We start from the raw sequence: 21,272 nt of genomic DNA on the forward strand, positions 1-21,272 counted from the left end.
TGCTATTATATTGGTATAATTACTATCATATATAAATATATATTATGTTATATTATATACTATATATACTGTACTATTTTTATATACTGTCTAACAATAACATTACAATCATATCATCAGTACTATTACCATCATCTTGCCACTGCACCTTTTCTACATATTTATCTTGTGTTTCTGTTTTTATTCTTTCTACCTCAATATTTTTTATTTTATTCTATTGTATGTATTTTATTGTATTCAAATATACCGGCTGCTATGACGACTTAATTTCCCTTCGGGGATGAATAAAGTAATCTAACTATCTATCTATCTATCTATCTATCTATCTATCTATCTATCTATCTATCTATCTATCTATCTATCTATCTATCTATCTATCTATCTATCTATCTATCTATCTATCTATCTATCTATCTATCTATCTATCTATCTATCTATCTATCTATCTATCTATCTATCTATCTATCTATCTATCTATCTATCTATCTATCTATCTATCTATCTATCTATCTATCTATCTATCTATCTATCTATCTATCTATCTATCTATCTATCTATCTATCTATCTATCTATCTATCTATCTATCTATCTATCTATCTATCTATCTATCTATCTATCTATCTATCTATCTATCTATCTATCTATCTATCTATCTATCTATCTATCTACTTACAGTTAAGTGCATTTTCCTTTCATTCAAAGTTTTATCTTACAGAAGCACTGTCCTCGGCCATCAGTTCATTGTGACAGCCTCGTCTCAGCTGATCTTTCCACAGATCCTGACAGTGCATTTTCATGGAGCAGAAGAAAGCTCTAAAAACTGGTAACAAAATTCCTGATCTGCATGTGGTTTTTCGGGGCAGCCAGCGAAACCAATGCTCTCTCTCTGCATCAGATGGAGGCCTGGCCTGTGCTCGCTGAAGCATGGGCGAGCCCGTCCAAGAGAGGCTCAAGCAAATTGGTGTCAGCTGTCTAGATACACACAGATTTGAGGTGCACCTCCTACAAAAAAGTTATTTGAATCCGACTTTGTTTCAGTGTCTGTTAACATGAAATAGCTTTGTTTGAGACTGATACAAATGCATTTTCTGTTATTTCTATTTTATGTGCTTGTAACCTTTTCTGTTGTTGGAAGTCGTGAGCAGAGTAAACGTGTTTGCTGGAGGCTCCTGCCTGGAACATGGATTTTGTGTCTGGGGCTAGGAGCAGGGTTCCTTCCTGTCTCTCACAGGATGTGGGGTATCCTGTCTGGCAGCGGCAGAAGAAAGACGCCCGGCTTCAAAGAGAGGAGGAAGTGGTCAGGGGATGGAGAGAGGTAGGGAGGACAGGGGGAGGAGGTGCATGAGGCCAGAGACTGAGCCCTGCAGCAGTTAATGGCCTCTTAAGCTCTGTTTCTTGGATTCATTACATTTCAACATGCACTCAAACACCACACAGTATTAAATCTGGTGCAAATAAAAGAGGAACTTATCATTTTAGGGGTGGAATTTTTTACACCATTTGAACATATATATGACATTTCATGTCTTTACTGAAGTGGATATTCAGGAAGTACAATCCTCTATTCAGTGTTGATAGTTCCACAATGCTCGTAAGTCCAGCTCCCTTTGTACAGACCCTTGTTCTATTTACAAGTGAGGGGACTCTCTGCAAGACGCTTGCAAATCTTGACTTCAGAAATATGTGCAGTTGGCAATGGGAGACGCGCCCTGTTCCACTGGCATCTGAGTCATGCCACAGTCAGCAGCTAATGTGTGAAGAGGCATGTATGCTGCACGCACACACACACACACAAACTCACACACACACACTCAAACACACACAAACTCACACACACACACTCACACACTCACACACACACACACACACACACACACACACACACACACACACACACACACTAACAAATTGGAACGAAACACCAAGTGTCAAAGAACAAATAGATGGAAAGAGAGAGGGAGGGATGAAGCGGGGAGCGAGGGAGGGAAAGAGAATCCCCGATCAGTCATGTAACGCCAGAGTATGGGCCTTTTAAACTCATTACGCTCTTCTGTAATTTTATGCTTTTCTTGCCGGCCGACTCGCTGGAGTTCAAAGCCCAACGCTGAGAGCGACAGAGAAGGAATCAAGTAATTATCACTTGAAAGATGAAACATCTCGACTTGCCGTCGCTGTAAAACCTTTTCCTCTCCACATGTGTTTGACATTAGCTGTCCTGTGGCCCACATTGGTAAAGACATCCTAAGAACGCCAAGAGGCCCACGGCGCAAGGAAGTCTATTTATAGACCCGGGTCACAACAAGCCACTGCCAATTAGTCAGGTACATCAGAGAGGGGAAAATTAAATGAAATTTAAGGAAAGAGAAACGTGGAGTGTGGCAAACTGGGCAATTGGAAACATGGGTTTAAAGTGAACAGGCACATAAGCTGAGATATTTTGGTTTGTGAGATTGTGCAACTGAAAATCTGCTTCTAGCTTGCTAATCTGTTTTAATGTTTTCTATTTATGCCCTATAACAACTAATACTGTGATTTACAATATTTAAATAATGAAATGATCTGCTCAGCAATATTTGTAAATATATAAGATGGATATACATATTTTGTGAGTTGTGGGAATGATTCTGACCAGTCTGTTTAAGAGGTATTTTGTACAATTGATTTATATACAATGCAGTATTAGTACATTCATTTAATCAAAAGTAATCTGTTAAAACAAGGCTGACAGGGTTTCCTAAAAGCCCCGACTCCCAAAATGATGGTACCAGAGCCTGAGGACCCCATCATCCCAACAGCTATTGAGCTAGATAATGAAAATCACCATCTATTAGTGTTTCCTGTGGTTCTCTGAATTGGCCTACTGCAACTAATGCTGCTTGTCGTTGTTCAGTCATGATCCCCTCAGGGGTCATGTAGGGACAACGGAAATGTTATGGCATGGTTTTCATTCGTAACAATTATGGTTCATACATTATATTTTTTATTGTTTTTAGATTGTATTTGATTTGTGGAAATCAACTCATGTCCCTTCTCCTGTATCCAGCGTCCTGACCCCTGGTTTTGGAACCATTGCCTAATACAACATAATGCAAACACCAAACCTCTCACCTGATGATTTAGGTCTAACATCCACTTCTCTTTGAGCTGTATTGTTTGGTCTCCACCATCTCCTGAGAAGAAATAGCTGTTCTGTTTACCTGCTGAATTTCCACACACAGCGCAGCAGCCAAAAACCACAGCAGTGTTGACAGGGAACTCAAACAGCAGAGCCGTGGCTGAGAAAATCAAAACAATAAGCTGAAAAACAGTAAAACGCTGCAGCTGAGGGGAAAAGCGGAGTTAGATGATTTTTTATCTGTGGGTTTATACCAATGACCCCTTTCATGGGTTTAAGTAGTCAAGTGATCCATTGATAATATATGATGAGGACTATGACTACCTATATAGTCATATGTGGAGTCTGTAAATTGTTGTATAACCAGTGAGGATCATTTCAAGCCCAGACTGTAAAAAATGAACATTCGGGTCCTACAGCTTCAAGGTTTTAACTGTTAAAGGACAAGTGATATCTGTCAAACCGAACCTGACTTTAACAGTCAGTTTGGCTGATATTATTTTAAAAATATATGAAAAATACATTTAAACTGGTATGAATGTACCCTAAGTGTGAATGTGCTATGTTTTGTGGGTGTTCAGGGAATCTTACCTTTTCCCTCTGCACACAGTGAACTCTACATCTTAGACAAAGTAGTCTGCACGCTGCAGAGATCTGTACCACAATCCAAACTTTAGGCAAAAATATATAAAAATATATCGGTCAATTAACTCGACTGAGCCAGAAAAGTAATAATAGGCTATACATCCATTCACACAGAGTTCCAAACTCAACTAATGTTGCATGTGGTGCGACTGAAAGACTTGGCTGAGTTCTTATTTGGTCTGTGGGCCTGAGATGGGGGAGTTAGTGTTCACAAGAACCATTGGAATAACAAAATGCTCCCGATGCCAGAACCTCCTCATAGTTCCTGCCAGGGTGTCAACATGCCCCGCAAGAATGTGCTGAGTCAGTCGAATGTAAGTGTGTTCACGTGTGTCCAGTGTCCAGTGTCCTTGTGCATGTGTGCGGGTGCGTTTCTGTCGGAGGGATTCACTATCTGTCTGTGTGTGTGTGTGTGTGTGTGTGAGAAGGGTTTAAGATGAGTAAGTAACATGTGTGTGAGCGGAGACGGGAGATGAAGCGCTCAGTTAAAGGAGGCAGTGGACAGTCGCTGACCAACAGAAACTAATACAGTCTCTTTAACTGTCACTATATAACAGTGAGAGTAATGAGACCTGTTCCATGACACATCTGCTAACAGCCACACTGCTAAAGTGTCCTTTAAATACTAAGCATCTCTCTGCTCTGTATCTGACCCCGGAGGGGGCAAATGAGAACTCTGAAGAATGTCATCTTTTCCAATATTTGCATTTTTACCCCTCAGTTGCACCCACATGGATTGTTGAAGCATGCATAATGGGTTAATTGTCGTTAAATAGTTTAAGTATTCTGCAAGTATGTGCACATATCTGAAAGACAATTGCCCTGCAGCAAGGTGCATGATTTCCTTCTTGTCTCTCAAAATGTAAATTATACTGTATCTCAGTCCTGTTTATGGGATCTGGGAGTGGAATTTCTTCAGCTCTATTTTGTTCAGCAGCTGTTGCCCAGAGCAGCAGTGATCCCTGCCTGCGGTGCCTCTGCAGGCCAACTCGGCCCACACACTGTGGAGATGAGAGGTGGCACAGAGAACTCACTGGACTATCCAGTAATCCCCCTTGGTAACAGGGATCAGTCACAGTAGATGTTTGAAAAGGTAGGGGATAACCTGTGCTCTGTGTGTGTCCGTGTCAATGCCTGTGCACACTCTTGATCCATAAATCCGGGTGGGACTTTCTCTTCTTAATGTGTAGGTGGCTCCTCATGGGTATATGCCACCACTTAGTGCAGCATATCAGGGTGAAAGTGTTTTCACTCAGGTGACAAGACAGACGAGCTCAGTCTTTGTAACAAGGGGAAATACAGTAACGGCTGCGAAGGATGCTGCTCTGCACAAAGAGTGATTCACAGGGCTGATGGGAACATGTGTGCAACACATGGTGAAGCTTGAACAGACTGAGAGCCATGGGCTTGAGAGGCCCATAGAGACCTGGCTACAAACAACCACCACACATCACTCACACACACAGACACACACACACACACACGTGCATTAATACCCATGTTCTTGTTCATTCTCCACTTTTACAGGGGGTTGAACCTCCACACTTTTACTTCAGTTCCCAGGTAGTACTCAGAGTGTGTGCTGTAGTGCATGCGTACGTGTGTGATATAGTGATGAGGGATATCCGGGGGAGTGCCAGCGTGTGAAAGTGTCTTAGAACACCCAGAGAGCTCAGAGACCTGATTACAGCTAATTGCCCAGATGAAGCACAACAGCTGGAACTGCCAAGCTGCCATTCAAGCAAACACACACACACACACACACACACACACACACACACACACACACACACACACACACACACAATGCCTCCCGCACACCAGTGACCCCCTGGTTTTTACTAGGACAGTAATGAGCTCCCTCTCTGCACCTCACCCCTCATTCCTCTGGCTCCTCGGCTCTTGGCAGGACCAGATCTATAGCTCAGAGAGCTCTGCAAGATGACTGAGAGCTTGCTGGAGTTGATATGAGTTGGCCTGCATTCAGACTGCTGAGGCTGCTTTTTTCAGCTGTGGGGTTTTCCCCCTTGCTGTGGTATTGATGGAATCCTAAAGATGCTTGCAGCCAGATGTCCCAAAAGACAGAGAGAGAGACAGATGGGGAGAAAGAAGCAGCTCGCAGCCACTGACAGAGGCTGCAGCACGCTTGAGCTCTCCTCAGGCTTGCAAAGCCCGAAAAGCCTGCATTCTGATCGCCAGTGGTCTGCATCCATCCACAAATAAACCCAGGTCTGTATGCATAATCTGAAAACATTTAACAGAACGAAGTATAAAGAAGTGTCAGCCCTGGAATTTATTTGATTTGTGCTCTGAAAGACATAAATCAGGCTACAAATTAACCCTAAACCCTTTTCCCTTCTCTAACCTGGCTGATAAGTCATGCATCACATTCCTCTCTCCTGCAACTGTCTTACTCCCATTTTTTTCCTTTTCTATCCCATTTTTCACTCTCAGACACACACACACACACACACACACACGCACACGCACACGCACACGCACACGCACACACACACACACACACACACACACACACACACACACACACACACACACACACACATATTCTTCTCTCTTTTCTTTTACTCGTCTACCCGCTCTTCCTTTATCCCTGACCCTCTTTCCTGTCAGTTCTCTGGTCTGTCTCCCAGAAACCAGCTCGTGCAGACAGGAAGTGAGGCCTCCTCTGGGTTTGGGCCCATCAGTGTGTTTATTGTCCTAACCTGAGAGAATTAGCATCGAAGACTTAAGAGAACAAAGTCAAGGGCATCGGAGCCAGTGGAGGTTGCAGGGGAGGGAGAGGAAGCAAAATAGGACCAGACCGGGTTGTATATTTGTTTAGTGTGGGGGTGAGGGGGCTGCCAACAGTTGGTGGGAAGATTCGGGGGGGTGGTTTGGGCTGGAATGATTGTTGTGGGGCTACACCCATTCCTCCAATTGTGCCCTGTGCACCTCATCTTGTTCTCCCAGTTCTCACTCCCTCTCTTAATTTAGATATTATCTGATTAAGCAGGATGTGTGCAGGCATTCCTCATCTCCTCATGAAATTTCCTCAAAGTCTTAGTTATGCAGCTCAATACCTCTTCACCATATGTGTAAAATAGTCACTGGACACGGGCAGTGAAACAGCCTGCACATGGCACCTTTCTCTCCTCGCTGCTTCAGGGCAATAAAAGGGGAAGTTAACGACTGAAAGTGTGTGTTCCTCCTTTGTAAAATAGCACGCTGAGCAGTTCAAGTTCTCTCCTCCACAGCAGCAGCAGGGAACAGGAGGCTGCGGGAAAGTGGAAGAAAGAAATTCTCAGATGGGGAGCAACTAAATCGCAGTGTGGACGTGCCTGTTCCCAGCAACACGGAGGGTAGAGTAAATATAGAGTAAACATAACCCAGCTTGAACACGTTTAATTGGCATATTGTTAACAAATTAATTTGAATCTAGAATGGCACTGAGTGGAGCACAAACCTAATAGGCCCAAAAATTCCATTAAATTAAATCAAGCTGCACCAAATTGCATACACTCATAGATATATGTACCTTGAATCAATAAATTATTACATAATTGGGAAAATTAGAATCTCACAATGTTTAACAAAGTGATGAAAACAGTGATCTGCCCACTGTTCTGGATCCAGTTCTCCCTGACCAATACCACATCCTTCCACTTCTAAGAAACTTCTAAGTTTCATAGAAGTCGGTTCTGGTGTTTCTGAGTTATCTTGCTGACAAACAAACAAAATTACAATCCAAAGTATGTAGAATATTATCTGAATCAGTGGAACCGAACTTCTTAACACGATGTCTACAACAACAGAAAATAGCACCAAAACAGCCATGTAGCCACATGCAGTAACCATATCCTCTGGATGGTGCAGTGCAGAGAGGTGGGATAATTAATATAAACCTATAATTAGTGTTAAATACACTGCTTTCCCCTCAATTACTTCAATCAGAAACATGTGCAGGCTCCTTGTAAGCGCTACGACTGCGCTTCACACAGTACAGAAAAGTCAGGAAACAGAGAAATGTCTATAATGCTTTGTAAACCAAGTCAAATGTCAATGGCTTAAAAAGTTAAAGTTAATTCCCATGCTTTATAGCGGCATTATAAAAATGGCAAAAAGGCATGAAGCCAAAGGTGGCCGGTGAGAAAGAGTGCCCTCATTCAGCATTAGCCAAGAACTGATCTGTGTCATTGGGAAAAGTGTTTCAGTTGAAGTTGTTTGTGAAAGAGCACAGTTAAGACCTGCAGAGTTTAGCCGAGCGTGTCGAGCTCTCCCGGAGATCTGCTTCTCTCTTCAGAAACGAAAGTCGCCTCTCCTTCTAGAAAAATAGGCTGAAGCAGAACACCAGCCGTAGCCATAATAGTTACGTTGTGAGCCAAAAGGAGAGTTGGACATTATTACAGCAATTTTACCTGCAAAAATTATGTGGATGGCAAATAAAATAAATTGAGTAAAGACTCGGCTGTTGCAGTAATAGATTTGTCACCAATGAACAGAATAATGTAGGAAAGCAGAAATCCATATGGATTTATGAGAGGGTTTTGGAGGTCAGCAACTCACAAGGATACATTTGTTTTTGCTTTCATTTGTTTGGCATTGAAGGGAACGCCTTTGCACATAAATCCTTCAGTAGTGATTGTTGACTGTCGTCCGCCTCATCCGCACTCAAGCACTTTGGTTTAAAACACATCAATACGCCTGGCACCCACACTGCTCCAAAGTTAAACAGCTGCTATAAAGGAGAAGTTTGCGAACGCTGTTTTTACTCTTGAAGGGCAGAGACTGAGATTTTGGAAACCATGACGTAGACACTTACAACCGCTGGCTGATCGGGTCTTTTGGTTACCACGCAGCCTTCACTGATTCGTCAGACTCCTATCACCTGACCCCACTTCAGAACACAACAGGCGTTAGCCTTGGCTACCATTGTAGAACGCGACATACATAATCAATTACAATTCCCATAATGCCTGTTTACACCGGCATGCGTATGCCCAGTGTACGTGAGTGGTCTTGTGATATGCCTTGTCAGGCATGCTTGTATCGACGGAGATTAAAACAAATACAGAGCCAAAATGCTGGTCTGGATAAAGATCACTTCTAGAAAGGATGTGACCTTCTTTGAGGAGGATTAGAGTTGCAGTTGTTTTGCTCCTGGTTTAGACCAGAGCTGTGAACCATACATGACAAATCCTATAGATGTAAATGATGGGAAAACCGTGAAGATTTAGGTGTACAGAGGCTGAGGTTAAGGGGGGATCTGCCATTTCAGCAAAAGGGAAATCTCTTGAACTTGAGATGAAACCACAAAAAGTCAGGAGGGAGTTGACCCCAAGGGAAAAAGCCGCAGGGGTACAAGCTAAGATACTGGGCCTGAGATGGTTAGGAAGAGCAGCCCGAGATGGGGGACACTGATTCTTTTAAAGCTTGACTCTTAGAGTCCGATGAATCAGTCCACCAAAGTCTGCGCCTGGGAAAAAGACGATCTGTGGTGGCCCAGAGGATAACTCAGGACAGTATGCGGGTCCGCAGCTCTTCCCCCAGCTGTCCTGCCACTCTACAGTCTCAGTGAGTTTTTGGGCATCGGGTTGAAGTGGCAGAGGAATGCTTTCATGTTGCTACCCAGGGACTGGAATGGAAGTATTAAAGCGATTCCAAAACGTGACCCTGATTTATTAAAAGTCATCTGTTTCCTATAGGCTGGGCGAGTGCTAATTAATGGCCGTGGCCGTGGGGAAATGAAAGAGTGCACAGATGAGAGGCAAAGGGAGAAAGGGGGACGTAGAGGAATACAAAAAAAAGAGTGTGGTTTAGGGAATTAGAGGACACAGAGATGGCATACATTACTTACTGTCAAATGTTTTAAATGGGATTACTGCTCAAGATAGACAAGAGGGCTGTGTTCAAAAATCATTTGCACTTTCATGATGTTTTGATTAAAACCAACGCGCTGTATTTGTTTGGTGGCTGGAAAAGCAGGGTAAACAAAAGAGAGGATGAGTTTCCTCCCTGTTTACTTTAACATGGGAGGGAACAGCGCACGTCTGTGTACTTATGACAGCAATTCTCTCAATCCCAGTGAGATGCATGGGAATGATTAAGGAGAGAATGTGCACTGTGGTGGTCACAGTTTTTCTGGCAATCAGCAGGAGAAGAAAATGCTGGGGAGAACCTTCTCTTTTGGACTTTTTTTTTGTCCTGCACCTGGAATCATCCTGATTAATATAGAAACATTGACAGATCATTTCCATGAATCTAAATGCACTGCAGACTTCTCTCTCCTCTTCATATTTCAATAATCAAGCCCGCATGGTGTGAGTGGATATGTTTCTGTTGTGGAAACAGAGACAGTTGCGTTGTTCAGATATGTGCAGTACCTGCTGATTTCCTACAACAACAACCATCAGCAAGTTTTCAGACCGTGGCAAGAGGAAGTCTTCTTTTTCCCACAAATCACAGTTGATTTTGAATAAGTATCTGTTCTCCGGAGGGACACAAGCTCCAGAGGAGCGGTGAGCGTCTGGTAGCGGTGAGAAAGCCTCCTTCTCTTCCTCACATCTCCCACACAATCTTTGAACGCTCGCACCTCATTTGCTGCAGACCTGCGTGTTTGAACAGCTGCTGCGTTCTTAATCTTTCTTCTTATTGTAAACCGTTTCTTTGACTCCTGCAGCGAGAGCATTAACGCAACAGAAGCCCCGGGGAACCGCAGCTTCTGCTCGGCGGTGGGAGACGAGTAACCAAGCCCCTGTTTGACCACGGCCTGCCCGGCCCTCCCGGACATCCGCTCTCACAGTTGGTCCGGACATGCTGGTGTTGACGGAGGAACATGAGCACGTCTTCACTGAGAGCACGCTCACTTTTTCCCCCCTGAATCTAATGAAGGGCTCAGATTCCCAGAAAGGCACTAAGTCTTGATTGACTACACGAGTGTCGGCAGCACTTGATTTCTGACCGCCCACCAGCTCAGGCCATCTGTCTTTCCATCAGGCTGAGGAAACTCTGAGGACACAATGTCGCCCAGTTCTGAAACTATAAGCTGTGCGACACTTGCTCTTGTTTATCGGCTGCTAACAAGTATATTTGAATGTGTTTTCAAATAATGTTATCTCTAATCTATTAGCTTGAGCTTCCATTGGGGGTTTAGAGTGCAACTAAACACATTTTATTCAAACTGAATTCTGGGAGTTTCATTAGGGCCCGAGCACTGACAGGCACTGACAGGTGAGGCCCTATTGAAATTGTAAGGATTATTGTGAGCGTAGTGAATGAGCTTTTTGAGGGCTTCAACTTACTCAAAAAGTTTCTAAAGTTTGCAGTAAATTACAAAGCGGTGAAAATTGACGTATTCTGGAGTAATTTGAAAAGGGCCCGTCAAAAATACCTCAACAGCGCCACCTACGGAAAAGCCCCTCATTTAGCATTCACCGATCCACACGAAATTGAGGACCATTGTGTATCATGACCAGATGCACAAAAAAGTCTCTCAGTCATCATGAAAAACACAACACGAAGCCCGCCATTTTGGATTTAGTGGCCATTTTGGCCATATTCCACATTTTTACTTTGATGTACTTGTCGTAGAGTTTTCATCAAATCAACTTAAAATTGAGATGAGTGTCATCACAAGACGGAGATTAAAAGTTATCCAGAGATCGATTTTTCGTCACACAGTGTGACCGCGGCGTGGCGTTAAAGTTTGATTACACGCCATTAAAACACGAGGTTCTGTAGCGCGGACATATATGTACGATGAATCCTTTGATGCTGAGCCGTAAACAAACAACTCCACTCCTGCAGTGACAGTGGTCATAATTCAAAGGAATCTTTATGTCTTGTTATTACTATTATTTGCCATTTTGGGCTTTTTCAGGGCCTAGACCAGGGGTGTCCAAACTGCGGCCCGCCATCCACTTTTAATTGGCCCGCATCAAAGTCTAAAAATATAAGTCACACTGTTTAAAGGCAGCTACGCTAAAGGCAGCTGCCTTTAATCAGTTTGACAACACTGCTGAGGAGAGGTAAGATTGTTGATCTTTTCAACAGTGTGTTAAAACGTGGGGAAAAGAGGAAGTGAACGAGAGAGGGAGGAGCAGAGATCTGTTTCTGTTCAGAGGCAGTGAATCTGTTTTTCAGTCTCTGGCAGCAGCTGAAATGGAGCAGCAAGAAAATCACCTGGACAGAGGAAGGTTCTGCTGCTCGATCTGTGTGGATCTACTGAAGGATCCGGTGACTACTGGCTGTGGACACAGCTACTGTAAGAGCTGTATTAACACCCACTGGGACAAAGAGGAGGAGAGAGGAAGCTACAGCTGTCCTCAGTGTAGACAGACCTTCACACCGAGGCCTGTCCTGGGGAAAAACACCATGTTAGCTGATTCACTGGAGGAGCTGAAGAAGACTGGTCTCCAAGCTGCTCCTGCTGATCACTGCTATGCTGGACCTGAAGATGTGGCCTGTGATGTCTGCACTGGGAGAAAACTGAAAGCTCTCAAGTCCTGTTTGAATTGTTTGGCCTCTTATTATGAAAAACACCTCCAGCCTCATCTTCAGTCAGCTCCATTGAAGAAGCACAAGCTGATGGAGCCCTCGGAGAAGCTCCAGGAGAACATCTGCTCTCGTCACGACATGGTGATGAAGATGTTCTGCCGCACTGATCAGCAGTGTATCTGTTCTCTCTGCTCTGTGGAGGAACATAAAGACCACGACACAGTGTCAGCTGCAGCAGAAAGGACTGAGAGGCAGAGAGAACTCGGGCTGAGGAGACAAACAATCCAGAAGAGAGTCCAGGACAGAGAGAAAGACGTGAAGCTGCTTCAACAGGAGGAGGAGGCCGTCAATGGCTCTGCTGATAAAGCAGTGGAGGACAGTGAGGAGATCTTCACTGAGCTGATCCGTCTGCTGGAGAAAGGAAGCTCTCAGACACAGAGGACCACAATGAGTTTCTACACAACAACCCCTCACTGTCACCACTCAGTGAATCTACACACTCATCCAGCTTCAGGTTCCGTCCTCTGAGGAACTTTGAGGACGTGACAGCAGCTGTGTCACAGGTCAGAGGTCGACTACAGGACATTCTGAGTGAGACAGAGACAGAGATTTTACAGATTGTTTCTCAAGTGGATGTTTTACTGCGACAACCAGAGATCAGAGCTGTCTTCTTAAAATATTCACAGGAAATCACAATGGATCCAAACACAGCACACAGACGTCTGTTATTATCTGAGGGAAACAGAAAAGTAACATGTTTGAGAGAAGATCAGTCTTATTCTAATCACCCAGACAGATTCACTGTTTGGCGTCAGGTCCTGAGTAGAGAGAGTCTGACTGGACGTTGTTACTGGGAGGTGGAGGTGGCGGAGGGAGTTGATGTAGCAGTCGCATACAAGAATATCAGCAGAGCAGGAGGCTCATGTGAATCTGAATTTGGATACAATGATAAATCTTGGTCATTATATTGTAGTAGAAACAGTTATACCTTTTATTACAACAGCATCAGGACTCGAGTGTCAGGTCGTCTGCCCTCCAGAATAGGAGTGTACCTGGATCACAGTGCAGGTGTTCTGTCCTTCTACAGAGTCTCTGACACCATGACTCTCCTCCACAGAATCCAGACCACGTTCACTCAGCCGCTTTATGCTGGAGTTTGGGTTTATACTGGATCCACAGCTGAGTTCTGTAAACTCAAATAGACTCGAGTCATTAAAAGCAGTGATTTAGATTCTGTGTGTAAATCTTTAACTTATTTTGTCTCCATGTTTGTTGATCGAAGTTCGTCGTTTACTCCCCTCACCTCCCACCTCCTCTCCCTCCTCTCTCACCTCCTCTCTCCCTCCTCTCTCACCTCCTCTCCCTCCTGTCTATCTCCTCCTCTCTCTCTCATCTCCTCTCTCACCTCCTCGCTCCCTCCTCTCTCACCTCCTCTCTCACCTCCTCCTGAAACTGATCCTTTACTTTTCTGAAAAAAGAAAGCGATCAAATTATATCTTGTGTCAGAAAAAGCTTTAAATCAAAGTCCAGCTTTGATTTAAACGTGATGTTTGTGTTAAACTGCTTCAGTTCTTAATGAATCTTTCATCTGATCAAATATGGATCAATAATGAAGCTGCTCATTAAGTGAACTCCTAAACGTTGAGATTAGATTAACTCTGCTCCATAGACGGAGGTAAAGGCCCCTTTAAACTAACAGAAGTTTCTCTGTGGATTTGATTTATTTTTGTACTTGACAGGTGAAAAGATGAGCTGCTAGTGAAGATGTGTTGTCATGAAGATAGAGGCTTTTATCAGCTCTGTGTTGTTATTTTCTTTATGAAACAAGATAATCTTTATAAGGGCCCGAGCACTGACAGGCACTGACTGGTGAGGCCCTATTGAAATTGTAAGGATAATTCTGAGCGTAGTGCATTGGCTTTTTGAGGGCTTCAACGTGCTCAAAAATCTTTAAAAGTTTGCAGTAAATTAGAAAGTGGTGAGAATTTACGTATTCTGGAGTATTCGGAAGTGGGCGTGGCAAAATGGCTCAACAGCGCCACCTGGAACGCAGCCCCTAGGTTTTCACATAACTGATCTTCACCAAAATAAGGACACAAGTGTATCATGACTATTCATTAGGGATGAGCTAGTACAGCATTATCTGTATCTGTATCTGTTAACCATATGAATTATCCGTATCCGTATCCGTACTCGGATTTTTTTTAAATTTATTTCCACACCAGGTGTGTGTGTGTGTGTGTGTGTGTGTGTGTGTGTGTGTGTGTGTGTGTGTGTGTGTGTGTGTGTGTGTGTGTGTGTGTGTGTGTGTGTGAGTGAGATGCGAGGGACGTTCGCTGTCTCCCGGAGAGATGAGCACTCTGTGTTTTTGGTGTGGAAAGACGTGAATTGTATTCGTTCGCAAGTCATACAGACTGGTTTTGTTATTTTCACTTTACATTAACACTTAAAGTTTATTGCAGTGTAATTGTTTGCCGTGATAATTAAATGCCAGTGTGATAATGAATGACAATTTCAAACCATACAAACTGTCATGTTGTACTGTATTTAATAGAGGTTTACTTTACTGTAAAGTAAGTGTAAATGTAAAGTGAAAATAACAAAACCAGTCATTATGACTTGTGAACAAATATAATTCACGTCTTTCTATACTAAAAACACAGTGTTCATTTCTCCGGGAGACAGTGAACGTCCCTCGCATCTCCAGCGCTCCTCTACTGAGCCAATGCAGGTCTCGTGAAAAATTTTCCAAAGACTCGTACCCGAAGACCCAGTCGGGAAATGAACGAATCATTTCTGCTTCCTTGACTGAGCCTATGGAACAGTCCCGATGCGCAGTGAACCTGAGTGACTGAGAGACAGAGAGCTGTTCTGTGAGTGAGTGAGCAGAGCCGTGTGTGACGGGAGGAGCGCTGTGACGCTGTGTGAGGATTTTCATTCAGTCCGGCTCATCTCTACTATTCATACAAAAAAGCCACAAGGAGCATTAGAGATGAGCCGGATACTCGGCTGAAACGAGTATCCGGTACGGATAAAGCACTTTTGCCAAGTACGATTATTATACGAGTAATCGGAGTCATTATCTGTGCTCGGACTGAATGAAAATCCTCACACAGCGTCACAGCGCTCCTCCCGTCACACACGGCTCTGCTCACTCACTCACAGAACAGCTCTCTGTCTCTCAGTCACTCAGGTTCACTGCGCATCGGGACTGTTCCATAGGCTCAGTCAAGGAAGCAGAAATTATTCGTTCATTTCCCGACTGGGTCTTCGGGTACGAGTCTTTGGAAAATGTTTCACGAGACCTGCATTGGCTCAGTAGAGGAGCGCTGGAGATGCGAGGGACGTTCACTGTCTCCCGGAGAAACGAACACTGTGTTTTTAGTATAGAAAGACGTGAATTATATTTGTTCACAAGTCATAATGACTGGTTTTGTTATTTTCACTTTACATTTACACTTACTTTACAGTAAAGTAAACCTCTATTAAATACAGTACAACATGACAGTTTGTATGGTTTGAAATTGTCATTTATTATCACACTGGCATTTAATTATCACGGCAAACAATTACACTGCACTAAACTTTAGGTGTTAATGTAAGGTGAAAATAGCAAGGCCAGTCTGTGTGACTTGTGAACGAATGTCGATCGCGTCTTTCTGTGCTGGGGACACAGAGTGTTCGTTTCTCCGGGAGACAGTGAACGTCCCTCGCATCTCACTCACACACACACACACACACGCACACACACACACACACACACACACACACACACACACACACACACACACACACACACATGGTGTGGAAATAAATTTAAAAAAAATAAAAAATAAAAAAATCATAAAAAAATTTCAAAGTTAAAAAAGAAAGTTATGTTGAACCAGCCCACTTCCGGGTTAAATCACACCCACTTCCGGGTTAGGCCCCGCCCACTCCGAGTACGGATACGGATAATTCATATGGTTAACAGATACAGATACAGATAATGCTGTACTCGCTCATCCCTAAGGAGCATTATGAAAAACGATACATGAAGCCCGCCATTTTGGATTAAGTGGCCATTTTGGCCACGTTCCGCATTTTTTCTTTGACATACTTGTCGTAGGGCTTTCATCAGATCAACTTAAAAGAAAGATGAGTCTAATCAGAACAAGATGGAGATTTAAAGTTATTCGAATCTCAAGTTTTAGTCATACCGTGTGACCGTGGCATGGTGTCAAAGTTTGATTACACGCCATCAAAACACGAGCTTCTGTATCTCAGGCATATTTGGTCCAATCGAGTCCAAACTAAACATGTAAGACAAGAGTTGCGACCTGATGACATCTACAAAGAAATCATGACTTAAAATCACAGCGCCACCTGCTGGCTACAGGAAGTTAAGCATCCATCCTTTCCAAAGCAGACACGAGCGCTTGGTCATCGATCGCTCTCACTTCACCGATTCAGGTTTGAAATCGCCTGTGTGCTCGGGCCCGTTAGTGCTACAACGTAGCCCTAGTTGAATTTGTTATGCCCATGGATTTGAACCTTCAATTCTCTGGGTGTTGTGGACCATGAAATATCACCAAAGGATGACTTCTTACGATGAGTGATCTGACAAATTTGATTTTGGGCGGAATATCTTGAAAACCATTAGATGGATTGTCGTTATGTTTGCTAGAAATATTTGGATTCCCCCAGAGCATGAGCTCTAATTATTTCAGTGATTATCTAAGTTTTTTCCTTAAAGGGACTCTTACCTTTGTTGCATTTGAGAATTACAGCACATTCAAATCATCCCGCCTTCCTCCAATGCCCCACCCCCTCGTTCCCATCCGCGGTGTTTTTTTGAAGAAACTTTATTTACAAGCAGACTTACAACCTACTGCCTCCGCGCATGCACGTGAGTTTTTGTTTACCAAAGCAATGGATTCGGTAAGTTATATACATTTACATTCACATGCCTTGATGACGCGGGCCCGAATGCGCCACAAGAAGCAGACGGAAAACCTGCATGTCCATGCAGCAAACAGACAGGTCTGTCGGCCAATAAGGTCCTTCGGTCCGAAGAATTTTATTGGTTGAAGTTTACACTAAATATTATGAGAGTGAAATAATTGTTTGTTTTTACTCCTGGTGGGTCTGTCTTGCATTTTAGAGTGTCATTACCTTATTAATACCAATTTAACCTTATCAAAAAAAAGTGTAAAAATGCAACAAAGGTAAGAGTCCCTTTAAGATTGATTACATAACCCAAGTTTAATACAGACACAATACTCTCATTGTCTTTCAAACACTTTAAGGTAAAGTAAATCAATTTATTGTAATTTGCTTTACAGTCCTATTTATTTTCATGAAATTTGGCCAACACATGTTCCCAACAGCAAATATAAATTAAGCTACACACCTGCTATGGCTGTAGACTCGTTTTTCACTGTTGTCTTCACTTTATTCTTCTCCTTATTTTCTTCTTGCTGCCAGAAGGAGCTATGTGCATATATACAGTAGATTATAGCAAATTTTTCAATGCAGTGATTTGTATCAGGTGTGAGAAGATCCAGTTCTACGTCTGATACAATATTCATCATTGCAGCATTCAAGCAAAAAGTTAAAAGCAGATTTAATGTCAAGAAAAACACACTACAGATGAAAGGGAGAAGTTTAGGGGAGCAATAAAACTGCTTGACAATCTCTAGCCATTGTTTATGTGTGTGTGTGTGTGTGGGGGGGGGGCGGGGGCAGTCCCACACAGGTTCAAGGTCAAGGTGAGTTAAAATGTCCCTCTTAGTTTAAACATTGTTGATAAGAACTCTGGGATATGTAAACACTTCCTCACTCCCACTCCCGCCTTTGTCTGTCTCACTCAGAAATACACTCACCGCAGTGGGAAACACAGACAAGTATAATCCCAGTGTTTTACATATTTCAGGAAAAGGTGGGAATGTTATCAAGGGTGAATTATCTTGTCTGCAAGCGTCATATTTCCATGTTCCCACAGGGGAAAAGTCAGCTAGCTCTCTTGAGTTTGTTTTCATAGATCCATGAAAAGAAGAATCCATGCACTGTGTCCACACTTGCACCCACCCAAACACTCAGCCACACATGGCAGCCTCCCGCTCCCAAAACTGTTCCTATAGATAGAAGGTGCAGTTCCAGGATATTTTTGGATGGATTCCCTTTTAGTATTGTGTTTATGTTGTATATTTAATGGGCATGTGTTCCTTCCTTTCTCCTGAAGTTCCCATGCCCCACCAGCAGTAACTGACTCTGCAGGGCTGCCACTTTGGTTTGGCTGCAGGCACAAAAACACATGTGTTTGGGAAGAAGGCGGCAGCACTGACAGGGATGGGTGTGGCAATACATGTCCAGAATTCATGCTAGGCTGGGAGTTAAGTTTAGCTCACTCGAGCTGGCAACAACCGGGGAGGCCCAGCAACGGACATATAGAGGGGGACGACAGGGGCAGCGGGCCAGAGCCAGCCAGCATGTGTGAGAGACAGACACATAGCGTTGTCATTTAATCTGTCAACCCAACAGTGCTGTATCACGCTATCATGTCTCTGTCTCTTTCTCTTTGCTGTTTATAAATGGTGCATGTGACTAATGCATCCCCTGCTGTCTTCTGTCTAGACACAGTGGAGCACATTGCAAATGCAATTCAAAGGGTGTGTTCAACAGAGCATGCAGCATATGAAAGATAGTTTAGATGATACACGCATGCATCAGCTCATACAGTACATACTGTAGATTCTAATATACGTGCACTCCTATTGTAGCCATAGTGTTAGAGCTCTGCATCGTTAATAACCACACTGGTGGTGTAGCTTAAGGAGAGGCAGAGTGTCAGTCTGTCTGTCAAAACACCACTTTGGTTCAGACTAAAATAATATTACTATTGACTCTTGACTGATGCGATGCAATGAAAATTTGTAAAGACTCGTGTTCTGATGAATATGCTCAGTGCACCATTAGGGTTTAAGATTGTATTGCCCCATGGTTCTTCAACGTGTTTCTTTTTCGGTTGAGTTGAAGTGTGATACTAACATTAAAGCATCTGTCATTTGGGTCTTGCTGTCACTGAAACACAATCAAACACATTTTTTGGACACAATTGAAGCAGCGTTCGAAATGGGACAGCCTGGTCATGTGAGAATGTTAGCATGCTAACATTAAACTTTAGCTCAAAGTAGCTGCTACCCCTGCAGCCTCTGTGGAAATGCAGGACAATGGTGCCCAGCATTTTCTTTCAGTGAACTCTGATTAGTTTTCACACTTGGAATTCAACTCTACCTAGGAATTAAACAGTATGACACACTGACCAGCTAAAGTAAACATATACTCAAACAAATACTCTGCAAGTTTTTCTTTTACTCAAACACATCTCTCCTTTACCATTTTCCCAGGATGACAGCAGAGAATGTGAGTGAGAAATTCATTCCTATCATTCCTGCTTGGCGGGTGGGAGTGGATTGTGTTTGAATCAACCTGTTGGGACTCAGTTTTATTCTCTGTTAGTCTTTATGATACAGAGCAGATCTTGCGGCACAAGCTAAACGTTGAATCTAGATTGACAGAACAATATCAGTTCGCATCTGTGTTTCACAGACTATGGCACAATCTATCACTTATCTAGACTTTTGTCATGAAAGTGTGGAATAACTTTAATTCATATGAGTGGCAGAGTTTTATAGGTGCCAAGTGCAAACCATTAAGACTGTGTTCCTGCAGCAGCCTGATTCATGCTTATGTGGTGAAATGTTTACTCAGAGCCAATATTTAATGACACGTTTTGTACCAATTTGAAATAAATGAAAATCTCAGAATTTAGTGCCAGAAACCATCATGGTCCAAAGGAACTGAAGCATTCCCACAGTGTTTGGGTTTGTGGGCTGACAGTAGTGGTAAGGACTCCAGCTCTCTGGTAAAACACATTCATACCCAGCATGCAGCAGCACGGGGGGGGTTGTTTCTTTCTTTTTCTCATATCGCTCTGTCTCTCTCTGTTACTCTCATTTACTTTCTCACTCCTTTTCGCACCTACAACTCACATGCAGCCCTGACAGCAGCGGTACATGGCCTCAGCTTCTCACTTTTGAGGTCGCGTTTGAAACCCAACACTGGCACCAGGAGTCACCTTCCAGGCATGGCTCACATGCCCAACGCCATCCCCATGCCCCAAAGTCACAAGACTCAGGTGGCAGAGGAGGTCGGGATCGAAGGCAAACCTGTTGCGACCCGGAGATGACTCCGACTCTTGTGACGCTTACGTAACTCCAGAAGGTTTCTTGAGGTATTGCATAGGGCAGCACCTTAAGCCACATGATCAAAGCCCATTTCAATCTGTTTGATCGGTGTTGGAGCCAGGGTGACCCTCCATAAACCTGTGTGACCCCCCCCTTCAGCAGTCGTCTTGCCCGCCCACTCCCATTCGGAGGATTCGGTTTCAGTGAAGCATTGCAGTGGATTCCCGTTATACACACAGGGTCAAATTAGAGAGGTAGTGAGTGAGCGGAGAGGAATGGTCGCAATGGAGGAGTGAGTCTGGAAAAGAAAAGGTAAAAAGTCAGAAATAGGGGATGAGGTGTCAGTGACAAAAGCAATTTGAGTGTATGTGCTTTTCCTTACATGAGGCGACGGATGGTCAGTAGGAGGGTGTGTAAAGTGGGAGGGGGGAGGTTGCACTGGTGTTTGCTGACTTTGCATGAGGACATTAGCAGTACAGAACCTGAGCCCTGCTCAGACCCCCCGTACTGCCTTCATAACGGTGCTTTCAGAAAGATTTTAGACAAAATCTTTTAGACAAACCAAGCTAGCCCCTATACAAAACATTAAGAACTAGATATTTCCCTCCAGAGTTGGTGGAGACTAGCCTGACGTTGTCATACTCAATTCTAGTCAGAATATGAGTCTGAGACCGCTCCATTGGGCGGTGATTATGGGGCATGTTTCAACCGCACCAGAAAAAAAAATGCCTCTTCTCTCAATTGGATAGACCTACAACCAATCAGAGCAACGTAGTATGTGACGTATGTT

At 43.5% G+C, this 21,272-nt stretch overlaps 2 protein-coding genes across 2 annotated transcripts; both read left to right on the forward strand.

Moving 5' to 3' along the window:
• Positions 1 to 8,730: 8,730 nt before the first annotated feature.
• Positions 8,731 to 12,491, forward strand: LOC133001472 (E3 ubiquitin/ISG15 ligase TRIM25-like; the record flags this gene model as incomplete). The annotated part of the gene is made up of 2 exons (XM_061071044.1): positions 8,731 to 8,763; positions 11,928 to 12,491. Coding segments are annotated over exons 1-2 (597 nt in total), but the record flags the coding sequence as incomplete, so codon positions are not given.
• Positions 12,492 to 12,892: 401 nt separating this feature from the next.
• LOC133001473 (tripartite motif-containing protein 16-like protein) lies at positions 12,893 to 20,484 on the forward strand (the record flags this gene model as incomplete). Its single annotated transcript, XM_061071045.1, has 2 exons — positions 12,893 to 13,442; positions 20,294 to 20,484. Coding segments are annotated over 2 exons (741 nt in total), but the record flags the coding sequence as incomplete, so codon positions are not given.
• Positions 20,485 to 21,272: the final 788 nt, after the last annotated feature.

The sequence above is a fragment of the Limanda limanda genome, chromosome 5, assembly GCF_963576545.1.
Source record: "Limanda limanda chromosome 5, fLimLim1.1, whole genome shotgun sequence".
NCBI classification, from domain to species: Eukaryota; Metazoa; Chordata; class Actinopteri; order Pleuronectiformes; family Pleuronectidae; genus Limanda; species Limanda limanda.